We start from the raw sequence: 13,585 nt of genomic DNA on the forward strand, positions 1-13,585 counted from the left end.
GCCTTCCAAACTATTATCTCTTCTTTCCATTTCTGCATTCTTTGACTCTGCACTTATTTAAGTATACTAGATTTCAGCATTTACTGGTTTTCCCACATACTCCAATGTACTTAAAGTGACTAAAATGAAACCACAAGAGGGAAAACTACTAGGATGACTGTTGCTGAGGAGGAAAAACCAGCAACCCAGGTCTGGTTCCCTCAAACCGTCTGATGATTCGTATTTAAAGTGTTGAGAGTTAAGAGTCATCTTCTGCCTGGATTTGTACTGCTGCAAGTCAGCTGAGCTTATGAAATAGGTCTGGCACCATGAAGAGGACTGTCCCCTCCACAGGATACGAGTAATGGCCATTTGAGTAAATGCAAGTTACTCACATCCTGCTAGTGGACTAATCTGTCTCTGTACATTCACGCTCATTTTTAGTTGCCTCCAGGAATCTGAAGGTGAATCTCATTTGTTACCTAATGAAAGTAATTTCACCAGATACAACACAAGCACACTGAAAAACCACCATTACTCATACATACAGTGTAAGCAATGCAGTATTTCTTGAGTTGCTTAATTAGGGTCCATCTCTGAACACTCAGCATTCACCACACAAGCCTCAATCTCCCTGCCTGGCTACAGTACATTCCCAGCTGATTTGCTCCAAGTCCTAAAGAGCAATATGACCTCCTCTTTCATTATCCACATCACTCTTACTTATTTTTCTTTTAAACTGGAGCGATTCCCCAAAACTAGGGTGACAGATCTTCCTCAGAGTACAAGACTTATCTCCCCTTTTTCAAAATGGAAGTGGACCAAGCATTCTTTCATTAAACTACACACATTTTAGTTAACAGACATACAATGACCAACCAGCCAACCTGAGCAGGCATTAAAAAGTGATAGACTGATACCTATTTAATATTCAAGTTTATATATACAATTACGGAGAATATACATGCACATACACAAAACAAGCGCTTTGAAATACCTACGAAGATGTGATTCTACCTAAGAAATTAAATTATTCTGGTACAAAGTACTGTAAATTATAGGTCTCAGTAACAAGTACACCAAGGCACAATGTTTGAAGAATGAACACATCAGAAGAATTTACTGACCAAGCAGCAGAGATGAGATAATCCAGAGTTCTGAAGAAACAAGCCACACAGTTTCCTAAAGTCTATTAAATCACAGCAGTGCAATTACAAGAGGATAAAAAATTACCAACTGGTACTGAGACAACCATAGGCCTCTGACCCTGACTTCAAGAGAAGGCAAGAGGTTTTGAACCACATGCAGTGCAGAGCACAGGTCAAGATGCAGAATCAATTCATCAGAAGTACCCTGCTAACCTGTCAACTCATCTCTACCTAATGAAAATGCTGCAGGTCTAACCTGGACTTCAGTAAAGCACGTGATGACATGCCGTATGTTAGTGAGCTCCGAAAAAAAACTGACAGACAAGATTTACACAATTAAGGAAAAAGCACGTGCTCTTTACCCAGTAATGTACCACGTTCAAAGAGAAAGTAGTGGGATAGGGCAGCGTTTCTCTAGTTTTTAATAGTGGTGCCTATCAAAATCCAAGCCGTAAGGGAGTCGCTCAGCTTTGCACAAGGTAAGCGCGGGCAGGTCCCGTGAAGGGAGCCCAGCGCACGCAAAGATCGGGCGGTTTGGCGGTGGAAGAGGAGAGGTTTGGCGGTGGAAGAGGAGAGGCCATGCGCTCGGAAGGGCACGGCGAACACGGCCGGGAAAGCTCCTGCAGCGGCCGGGCTGCCCGGCGGCCCCGGAGCGCCGCTTCTCCGTCACCTTGACCGCGGGGCCGCCGCTGCGCTGCTCCCCGCGGGCCGGGAGAGCTCCCCGCGCCGGCACTGAGCCCGGCTGCCCCGGCGGGGGTCAGCCTCGGAGCAGCGGAGCTACTCGCTCTGGTTTTCAGCCGAGCTTTTATCACCCCGCGTACAAAAGCCACGCAACAGACCGGACCCGGGGAGCGCCATCGGCAAACTGACGTGGCCTCAGCGCGGCACAAACTCCGGTGCGCGAGTCCGGCGGCGGCAGAGAGCCGCCCAAAGCACGGGGCTGCTTCTCAGCCCGGCCGCGCTCGGTCCGACAGCTCCGCGGCCCCGGCGGCTCTGCCCCACGACGGGACGGTCCGGCTCCGGCCAAGGCTCCCCGCCACCCCGGCCCCCAGCCGCGTTTGCCCCGCAGCTTCCCCGAGCAGCAGCGCGGGGGAGACCTACCTGCCGAACCGCCCAGGGCATCCTCGCTCTCCAAAACGCCTCTGTGCTTCGCCCCGCGGAGCTCCCCCTTGGATTTCCAAACGAGCTTTACCATCTTGATCATCTCGGGCAAGTCCCAGGCCAGGGTCCCCTGCTGATAACCGGGCAGGCTGCCCATGGGAAAGGGCATCGGCTCGTCCCCCGTCCTCCTCCGCCTGCCCGGCTCTGCCGCGGGGAAGAAGCGCTCCAGCACCGGCATCCTGGCCCGGGCCCCCCGCCGGGGAGCGGCAGCCACCCCCCGGCCCGAGCAGCCGCGATGGGCATCCAGAGCGGGGCGAGGGCGCCCGGCTGCCCACCGCCGCCGCCCCACGCCAGGGGCGCGCCCGGCCCCGCGGAAGGAAGGAGCGCCGGGCTCCGGCGGCCGCGCTCGGCTCCCGCCGCTGCGCGCCCTCAGCCCGCCGCCAGGCGCCTGCAGCCGGGGCGAAGCGGCTGCCGGGCAGGCGCGGGGCCGCCGCTCATGCCGGCGCGGCGCCGGGACCCGGGGGCGGGGGCTCGGTCCGCTGCTGCGGGCGGCACTCGGGGCTGCGGGGCCGCGCCGGCACAGCCGCAGCTCACACCCCGCTACGCGCCACGGCGGAAACACTTTGACTTTATCCCTGCCGTGATGCCATGGGGGAGCCCCCACCGCCCCGCCTTCCTCCTCGCCCCGCTGGCTGCGGAGCCGGTGGGGGTTTTGGCCTGTTAGTCAAACCCCGCCGTCACCTCGGCTGCCCTTCGGGCGGGAGGATGGGCGGTGATTCACGGGACGCTGCGAGGGCCGGGAGCGGAGCACGAGTGCGCTGGCGGCGTGCGGTGCCCCCGGACGCCAGCCCGGGCGGGCACCCGGAGGGACTGGCGCTTGAGCGGTGGCAGAGGAGCGAGATGCTGGAAGGACGCGTGTAGGGGACCGTGTTGGGCTCTGCCCCGCGCCCGCAATCACTTCGGCTGTGAAGCTCCACCTGAACGGGTTCATTTTAGGACAGTGCCTGGTGGCAGCGGTCGCTCCCAGACTACGACGAGGAGGCAATTATTCATCACTAATCTTTAAAAAACAAGGCAAAGCCGCCCGGGGGAGTGCTCCGGCTCATGCAGCAGCAGAGGTGGCGTGCTGGGGCTGCGCAGCTGTCAGCGAGGGCTTTCCCGGACTTGTGGGCTGCCTTTGGCCAGACCCTGTAAGCAGCACCCGGCCCTTGCCGGGGATCCCGGATCCGGAGGGGCCATGCGATTTTCACAACATTTATACTGCCTTTATACAAGATACCCCTTTTAGCCTGGTCGTGCTGCTGGGGTGTCCCTTAGTTTACGGAGCGTACAGCGGAGGGGTGGAGGTTGAGGTCTTGCACCAGCACTTAGTTTTCAGTAAAATTGCAGAAGATTTAATTAATGGGATTTTAGTGGGCATTATAACATTTCCTCACATGCATAGTTAATACGTTTGTCTTCTCTGGGTTACATTCAATGTTCTGCCTTCTCTCCAGATGGAAAAATAAACCATCAAACAAGCAGGATCTTCCTCCACACAGGAAGAGAAGCCAAGAGAATGGACTGAAACTTAACACACTGACATGTAGAAAACAGAGTGCACGCCTCTCCTCCTCATATTAATATCATGCTGTTTCCCCTGTTACAGGATCTCTGCCTTGCTTATATTGATGTTCCAAACTCAAACTGACAACCGTAATGATTTGCTAAAGTTTTGATTGCAGACTGTAGTGCCATAGTAGTAGCCCTCTACACTTGGTAGCTTTGCCTTGAAAATTATGAAGCAATTACAAAGTCGTGTAGTATTGTTGTTGTTATGCTGATATTTTTCAGTCTTTTGTATCAGGATATCCTGACTCACTGAACAAAGCAGTTAAGAACAAAGAAATAGATGATGTGCATGCAGTACAGTAGCACAAGCACTGACAACATTCATACAATCTGTGATTATAATTTTCTAGAATAGCAAATTTTATTGGTTTTATTTTCATATGGCTTATTGTGATATTTTAGGTGTTTTATATTGGTGTGTCTCATGCACTCCTCCTATGAAAGAGGGATAAACTATGCAACTGAAATCCAGAAGACTGTGAAGACTCTTTGCCTACTGAGTAGTTTAAACCTTGCACTCCAACTACTTAATTTTAGTTTTGTACAACAAGGAGTTGCAGTAACTTTTTTTCAGCTATTGTTTTTTTCTCTTTGTTTACCTCTGTGCTTTGTGGTCCCCACTGAGGCAAAGAGCAGAAGTGTCAGAGTGCTCTGAAAGAAAGGCTATCCTTGTGCCATTTCCAGCTTTACTGAAGGCAGAAAGTGATCAAGAAATAACTGAAACTGGAGCTTAGTGCTGTGGTTTAGCTGCAAGATGTACTGCCAAAGGTTGGACTCAATGGTCATGGATATCTTTCCCAACCATAATGATTCTATGATAAAAGATACCAGACATTGAGGAAGGCAATGTATTCACAGATGTCCAGACTAATTTTTAGATGAATATCTGAATATTTAAGTGGTCAACAGAACTTAGCCCCCAGTCCTCTTGATAGCAACAATAAAAATCTTCTGAGATTTCAGAATCTACACTACCTTCTTGTGTCCTTAAAACTGTGAAAGGTTTTGTATCATTTGTAGTTGGGTCACTTGGGTAGGTAGCTGTCTTATGCATAGGATCAGGACTAATTGCTGTATTTGTCTTCACTTACAGTTCTACAGGTGCAAAGGAGGAGGCCAGTCAAAAAACAAACTGAAATACATCTGTTGTTGTAGTATCAGTATTTCAAGAAGCTGTGTAATAAACCTAATCAAATGTATGTACTTTTTCTCTTGTAAAATTACTGTCAAATGAAAACAACTGTTTTAGACAGCCTGGAGTTTTTGTTTTTATTTTTCTTTCTGATTTCTGGCCAGTTCAAGGATCAGCAGTTGTGAATGAAAAAAAATTACGTTAAAATTGTTGCTTGGCATTAGTGGGTATGTCTGTAAACTAATTCATCTTATTCTTAATAAACTTATGCTTCACAGTTGTACTCCAATTCAGTGATTACTTATCCTTAATTCATCCAAGATTTTGCTGTAACTGACTTTCTTTTTGTCTTTTTCATTATAAGAATGGAGCCACATCAGAGCTGCTCAAAGGAAAGCCTGGAAGATCTATATTTGAATATGAGGGGTTCTAGCACCAAAAATCAGCTGTGGCATCACTCTCAGAGATTTCCAATTGACAAAATGCTCAGATTTTGCAAGTTCTCTGTTTCTCTGATGTGATGTGATGATTTATCCAACTTGAAGATGTGACCTCAACATCATGCCTACTCCTACACAGCCATGTACCCAGCCATTTGTAACTGCATTTTAAACAGTCCTTCCGCAAGCTTGGCTCACCTAAAATTTCTCTTTTGCATTCACACTTCCAGCCATATTTGAAGGAAATAGTTCAACAGAGATGGATGGCTTTATTTCTATCAACTGCATTTCTCTCTGACTCTGAGTTAAAGAAGCTTAAGTGATTACACAAGAAATATAAATGCATTAGCTCTGTCCCTCATTCATCTGAGAAGCAATGCCAAAAAAAAGGCAAACGGAGTCATCTGAAAACATGACAAGGCAGTGCATATTTTCACAGGTAGACATGCGAACTGGAAAAGACTTGAGGGAAGGAATACTGTGGTGGAGAAAAGGGAAGAGAGTAAGCTGACAGATTAATAGGTGGTGTTTCATAGTTGGTGTCTCTTAAAAAAGTTTTGCTTGTTTGCTTATTCACTCTGAAGTTATGTACTAAGGAGCAGCAGCAGCAGAATTGCATGCCAGATGGTAGAGGAAGTGCCTCGTGTATCTTTCCAGTCTACTGAAGCCTGCAGGGTTCTTGTTAACCCACTGCTCTGGTTTTCATTGCAAATCCCTTTCTTCCCCTTTTTTCTTTTCCTTCCTTCAAAGAAAGAAGGGAGGGGGGAAGGAAAAAAAAAAACAAAAAAAGCGCCATAGTTTAAACTGGCAATAGCACCATCCTTTTGGCTTTGAGCTACCCTGTCTTGTGCCAAATAATACTGTCTCCAGCAGCTCTCCCACAACAAATCAGTCCAGACACACAAAAGCTGTAAAAAAAGAATGGTGAAGAAAGATCCTTGATTCTCCTCTTCTAGCCCCCCACAGCCTTCTCCTTTTGCTTCCCTCCTCAAGCTTCATTCCCGAGCAGTGGTGTCCTTCTTGCCAGCACTGTAAGCGATACTGGGACCTCCAGCCTGCAGCTTTGCTGACAGCTTCCTTAGAGTACAGGCGCCTTTGCCTTTCTGTATTAACAGGCCATTGTAAAGCAGGAGTTATATTCTATTATTCCTCCCACTTCCATCTGATAGCTGATGTTTGAAAAAATGGTTCATAAATTATTAGTGTGGCAGAGTTATTACTTTTGGAAATGTTGCCTATTCTTTCAGCTAATCCGCACCACTGCATTGTGTCAGAACTTGCATTTCCAAACAGATAGCTAAACAGATTTTATATAGTCTGTTTTTACAGTATATTATTAAAAAAAATTGGAAAAATGCTCCCAATATTTAAGCGATTCACAAACATTAAGAAGTCCAAATGCAGAGACCAGTTTCAAAGAATATCAAATATGATTTTTAGAAAGTGTGAAGCCTGTGTCTTTAGACGGCACTTATTAGTGCAATCTTAAACCAGTACTTGCTTCTGAAAAGTATTCCTTTGTCTCAGGGATCATGGAGTCATGTAGAGACCATAGATGAGGCCTTGGGTCAGAGCCAGGCAATGACACCATCACCAGAATCAAGTTTTAGGAGGTTTCAGGGGGGTAAGTTTAATGTAGAAGATTGTAAGCACTGGGGCACAGTCTCTACACAGAAAGTAAAAAAAAAAAAAAAAGTGCTCATTTTCAGGGCAGCATAATCAGAGCAACAGAGAAAACAAGAATGCAAGTGAGTAACTTTTAAGAGGGACAAGGGAACAGAGGGCCTAAGAAAGTTGGATAATATGACAGAAGAAACATAAGCAGGCGCAGTTATGCAGAATTTTTTCTAATAACGTCCTGGAAGGTTTCTTTCATCACTTTAAAAATCATAGTATAATTTTCTTATTCTTTGCCCCACATTTGTCTCATTCCAGATGTCTATTATTTTTAACGTCATTCTTACCAGTAAGAACAATTGCTCTCATTTATTGCTATCATTGCAATTACTTCATTAAATATCAAAAATTTTATATTTATTTGAGGACAGTTGCTATGCCTTTGCTCTGAAGTGGACATATCAAATTCTCTAAATTTTATCTCTGAACATTTTTTCCCAACTCTGAAATTGTTTTAATATTTTTACTACGAATTCTCAACAATTCACTAACTTTTCTTTGATGCACATTTAAGGTACGCAGTAGATTATTTTTGCCTGCTACCAACTCACTGTCAAGAGCAGTGAGCTGGATTGCTAAGGGAATGGTACAATGAATTAATTAATTAGTTCATATTGCCTGAGCTTTGTACAGCATCATGCCTTGAGAGCCTCACCTACTGGGAAATGTAAAGACAGGCAGTAGTGTTCTGTGGGTTCATAAACTGTTGGTTGTTTTCATCAGTTAATCAGATTCCTTGGGAAAAGGTGCTGGAAATGGAGGAATAAGGATTGCTTGAGTGCTGTAGGGCAAGGAGAAAATGCCTTTTTCATTTTTAGTGGAAGTGAGAGAATAAATTTTTAAGATTAATGATTTGTACTACAAACTAAGCAAAAATGCTTGCAGTAAGGGAATAAACAGAAGTCCGTAACTAATTGGAAACAGCAAGGTGGTGTAATATTTCCTCTGCTTGCTCAGGAAAATTAAAAGTTCAGCATACTGAATCTGATGATTCAAATTTCCCACAGTAAACAGCAAAATTCTATGTGGCTTTAAAGGAGATAGAAAATAACAGAGAATAGACTCATTTCGCCTTAATAAACCATAATAAGAAAATAATAATGATAAGCTGAAAGGGAATTGAAAAAGGAATTGCCAGCATGATATTTAATTGTGTTGCAAAATGTATCTGATGGACTCTGTTAGTTTATTCCCTCCCTTAATTCTTACACACAAACAAAATTTACCTGATCCAAGGCAAAGTTAAGGGATTTTAAAAAACCTCATTGTCTGAGTTTACAGAGTGATCATTGTAACAGATGCTTAATGATGGACGAGGCTAATGGGGTGGGAGGTTAAGAACACTGCATCAGCTTGAAAATGTTGGTAGAAATCAGGTAGGTGGAAAATAATAACCTGTTATTTGGGACGGTGGACATGCTAGTAATCATCTTTATGAAACAACTCTATGAAAGGAATAACCTCTGCATCCCACAGGATTCCCTTTAGGGAATACATGAAAAAAGCTGAGTAGAAAAAGGGACTAAGTATATGAGAGACGCCTATCCCTTAAATATATAACTAATAGTAAGTAACTGTATGGTCTCAATGAATTCAAAGGGATTGCTGCCATCTTTAAAGCTGAGCATGTGCATAGATATTTTCTCTGTTGGGACCTATGTATCTAAAAATTATTGCAGCAGTTTGAAAGATGAGAGATGTTCCACATTTGAAATGTTTATTCTGTCACCTCTTACCTTAATGAGATGGTGTAGATGGCCACATGGCCTCTGGTGTCCTTGCCCCTTATAGTATTCAGAAAAGACTTGTGGCTATGATTTTGTCTTTTTCTGTCTTTTGAAACTATAAAAGTAAGTTGCTTTATCTTCATTAGGTGATATCTAGTTTAAATTTTTTGTCAAAGAAAGCTTAATACCATAAGAATAAATTGAATGGAAATATAAGGATAAATACAGATGAATAATAATACCTGCTCCTTCTTTTGTAAATCAGATATCACAAGACCTGACAACTTTGATTTTCCTTTTCACTTTTAAAATGGAGATTAATATTTGACTAGGAAAAGAAGCACTATTTTAAATAAAATTAATACAGGTTTCTTAACTTAGTTAACTTGTTGGGTATTTGATGGCTGCACATATTAATATTGCAGAGTATTTACTTCTCATTATTCTTCAGTCTTTATCTTTCTGACTTTAATAATTAATGGTGAATTTAGCTCTTTGTATAATCCTATTTAGACTTATATCAAGCTTTGGGATTGCATAGGTGCACACCTCTCCCAAATTTATTCCTCTTTGCAATGCAAGAGTTAAATAATAAACTGAATTGCATTTTGTCCGATGCCATTCTGGTTGCAGACTTATTATTATCTCTGACTAAATAAGCTTGGTACTTTGGTCATGTTGAATAGCTAGGCCACTAAGTATTTCAGATTAAATATCTATGATACTTGAGTACCATACCTACACTTCTGCTCAGGCTGTATTCACACTTTGTGTTTCCTTATGCTGCCTGCACATCAGCATTCAAATGATGTGCATATCCCAAAGCTGACATTATTTGCCCTCTCACAGAAGCCCCAGGGCTTCATTTCTCTCTTTGCGTCTTGCATGACAGCAGTGGGTGCAGTTTGCCATGGAGATGGACAGGAGATGCAGCTGGGAAGTCGTGGGAAAGCCCTAACAATGATGCACAAATATCCTAGTGATAAACTAAGCTCCCTCTGACCTAGTTTCTCATGACTGCAAAATCAGGCCATATTTACTGTAATCAAGCTCTTTGCATTTCTTACAAATGCATTTGTGTAAATGTCGCTCCACTGGCATGAGCAGCTTTGGAAATATGCTGTCACCCCTGTCCTGGCATTTTTTTACCATGCACTCAAAACCCTCTGATAATCATGCAAACACATGTTAGTTCTTTTCTACACTACAGATTCTTCTTGAAATATATTCATAATGATGAAGCTGCGGAAGGCAAAAAACTCTGAGTAGACAGCCTAGGAGGAAAAGCTCTCTCCACTAGATCTGCAGATGGAGGGAAGACTTTCTGGAAAACCTGTTTCTTTCAGATGTATTTGGTCAGGTTACTCTCGGTAATGTACTTCCAGCTGTACTGTGCTTTCCAAGATATCCTGACAATGTGTAAAGCCATAAATGTTTTCTAAGACATCTGATACATTTTTTTTCCCAATCCAGGCAATCACACATCATTTTTCTAGGCTCTGCACAGCTTTTATGATAGCAATAATAATTCAGATATGCAGCAACTGTAAGATTTAAAAACCACAAATGCTTAGTAAAAGAAGAAAGTATTCAGGTTATTTTGAAAAGATAGTCATGCAAATACTGTATTAGGTACAGATTTTTCCCCAGACCTTAGCCACATATTGAAATATGAGCTTTGGTCATGGTATTGACTTCCATAAATATCTCTTTCCATGAGTAACAGTGCAATTACATAAGTTTTCAGGTGGGACTGCCAGTCAAAATTCTGTCTCACTTTCACCACCTGTGGTACTAGGAACTACATTTGCCTGTGCTTTTTTTCCTGAGGTTTGCAATATTTTCAATCTATTTTCTGAGGTTTGCAGTTTCGTGTGCCAAATCAACTAAAAGGCATCACTGGCTGCTTAATGTTACAATTTTAAGACTTTTGGGTTACACTCTTTAGCTTGCTGTCTGCTGATAGATATCCTCTAGAAACAGCAAAACCATTTTCAGCCACCTTGGGTTGGGATGAAAGCTAAACATAAGACTGATTGCTCCCACAACCAGTGTCTGCCAGTTGCAACCTGAAGGTGCCTAATTCAGAAAGCAAGCTCTGATCCTGAGAATGACAGGTGCTGTATAAGCATGGTCTTGTCCAACAGTCACCCTTTTTTTGGAGTCTGTGGAGTTCTGATCACACTCAGAGAGAGTGATCTCTCTCTCTTACTGAGAAGAGATTGCTGTGGGTATCCATCAGCCAAGGAAAGCCCATTTTGATGCTCAAAGGAGCACTGAACTTCCAGGGACAGTTTTGCTTCCCAGTTCTATATTCACTGTCCATACAGCTCTTGAGTGCTTTGAATAGTGGAGATGTTACAGAATCAGAGTTTAAAAAAAAGTCCAAGCAATTGCCTAGTCTATCTTTTCACTTGTTTTTAATGGAATATTGTGAATACACTAAATAAGTAAAAGGGTTTATGTTATTTTTATCAGGAATTTCTTATGCGCTTCAATGAAACCCATTACATAGTTGTTGCTGGCTTTTTTTAACACATAATATTGATGTTCAAGTAATACCAGATGAAACTGATTTCAGCCACCACTAACTCTGGCTTTTCAGAAAAGGAAAGGAATCCTTCGGTATTTCCAACTTCAGTTGGAACATTGGCTCAGGAAACAATTTAGCAGGCCTAGTGTGCAAGGAAGTGATGTAACTTTTACCAAATTTTCTGACTGTGTGGAAAAAAGAGTCAAGCACCAATTGGCCTACTACCCCGTTAAACCACTAGTTTCCTGTCCCCATGAATTGTAAAATGAAGTGCATCTCCTTTGCTGATATTTGCAGTCTATATCAGCTGGTTTCTTAATGGTTAAATATCAGATTTCCAACTATGCCATAACATTTGCTTGAGCAAGTCCAGTAGGAAATACTTATTTAAGTCTCATTTTGGTCTGAACATAAACTTCCCTTTCTAGTCATATCAGAAACAGAAGTGTGTGCTGATCCAGAACTGCCTATTGGTTCATTAATGTATTATTTTAAAAATCCTGGTTCCTTAGTTCAGAATACAATTCCTAAGACAATGGTAGTAATGTTAGCAGTAGCAAGTTGGAAAGCAGAATTTGTTTCACAAAAATGTCAGGTTTTTTTTATTAGAGGTTAGAAGGTTAGAAGTTAAACCCAAATGTCCATCAAGCAGAATTTAAATTTTTGCAGGAAATGACTTCTGAGAAAATATTTTTTTCTTTTGATGTAGTGACTATTCTGTTGAGATAACCTCAAAAAATTGCAATATAATAAGAGATCCTATAACTTGGTATTTGAATAACATTTAACCTGGTATTTGAATAACATTTAAATAAACATGTTAGAATATTAAAGCCTAAATAAATTAACAAAACAATAGTGAAGGAAGATTACCAGAAAAGGTCAGAATGTAATGCTAGTTGTTTTCTTAACAAAATGAGAAACAAGAAGCAACTTTTTCCCTATAGAAAAAAATGGCTAAAAAAAAACCACCACTGCCTTTTTTTAAGGCAGTATGAATCCACTGGGAAAAAGAAGGAAGAAAAAAAACCCAACAAAACAAAACAAAAAAAAAAGCCCCCAAAACCAGCTTGCTGGAGCTATCTCATTGAACTTTTTGTCTATGAGTGTGTGGAAATCAGAGCAAGCATTGGACAATGTGAATGCAAGAGTGAGGATGGGCTTGAGTAAGGAGCTCAGTGGCTTGCAGAGGAAGACCTCATAGCATCCCTGTAGCACTCAAATGTCTTTGAACCAGTAGGGATAAACTCCACACCTTGGTGGCTCTGCAGCTCATATCCTTTCCTGTGGCTGGGACAATGTACTGTGATAGAGGAATTGGCAGAAATTTTCCTGTTGAAGCAAGGTTAAACAGTGAAGAGATAAACAGGAGAAAATTCATGGTAAGAGAGAATCATAGAATATTTTGGATTGGAAGGGACCTCTAAAGGTCATCTAGTCCAAAGCTCCTGTGATGAGGGGACATCTTCAACTAGATCAGAGGCCTCTCCAGGCCAGCCTTGAATGGTTCCAGAGGTTGGGGCATCCACCATCTCTCTAGTCATATGCACCTGTAACTATATACACCTTCAGTGACTGGTAGCTATTTAGTATGGCTAATTACTTGTATTTTATAAAAAAAACCCAAAAAATTAACAGCATTTATTAAACAGGTGATGGTTTTCTAGATAAGATGAAAAATATTAAGCTCATAGTTTATATATTTAAATATTAAAGGTAAATAGTAGTTTCATTTAACACGTACATCAATTTTAGGTTTTTTTGTCATTTCGCTGCAGCATAGAGTCAAATATAACTTTTTTAATAGCTTTTTTCCTTTAATACTAAGTACCAATATATTTTAGTGTGTATGTGGGAGTACAAATCATTCAAAATAGATAATGTGGTAACAGATGTCTGTGTTACTTGAGCCCTATTTTGCTAGATGTCATACAGACAGGTAGTAATTATCATTTAAAGGTCAGTGTAAGAAACAGGGAGGCTTTCACAACACCAACTAGTTTACTTAGCCTTCTACTCTGAATCACTGCATCACAGAGTCTGTGTCTTCCCTTTGACTCAAAGAGGAACCATGGGAAAACAGCTAGACAATTTAATCAGCCAATTTGTGCTGATATTTGGGTAAGCTAATTCTACTCTAAATTATAGTAATGGACAGTGGAATAGCATTTGAGACAGACCAACTGTCCTAAATTGTAACATTTGATGATTAAACATTGTGTAGTAGAATTTGGCAT

The 13,585-nt window shown here is 42.3% G+C and overlaps 1 protein-coding gene across 5 annotated transcripts in view; it reads right to left on the bottom strand.

The window, feature by feature from the left end:
- The window catches only part of PDE7B (phosphodiesterase 7B), a 170,587-nt gene that overhangs the window by 79,500 nt on the left and 77,502 nt on the right, over positions 1 to 13,585 (bottom strand). Inside the window, exon 1 of one of the 5 annotated variants that reach the window (XM_038131290.1) lies at positions 2,229 to 2,945. The exons of the other annotated variants lie outside the window; for them this stretch is intronic. Coding sequence (XP_037987218.1) covers positions 2,229 to 2,466 — 238 coding nt within the window. The 5' untranslated portion in view covers positions 2,467 to 2,945. Of the gene's footprint in view, positions 1 to 2,228; positions 2,946 to 13,585 lie in introns of those variants that run through there. 5 annotated transcript variants of the gene reach the window in all.

The sequence above is a fragment of the Motacilla alba genome, chromosome 3, assembly GCF_015832195.1.
Source record: "Motacilla alba alba isolate MOTALB_02 chromosome 3, Motacilla_alba_V1.0_pri, whole genome shotgun sequence".
Taxonomy (NCBI): Eukaryota; Metazoa; Chordata; class Aves; order Passeriformes; family Motacillidae; genus Motacilla; species Motacilla alba.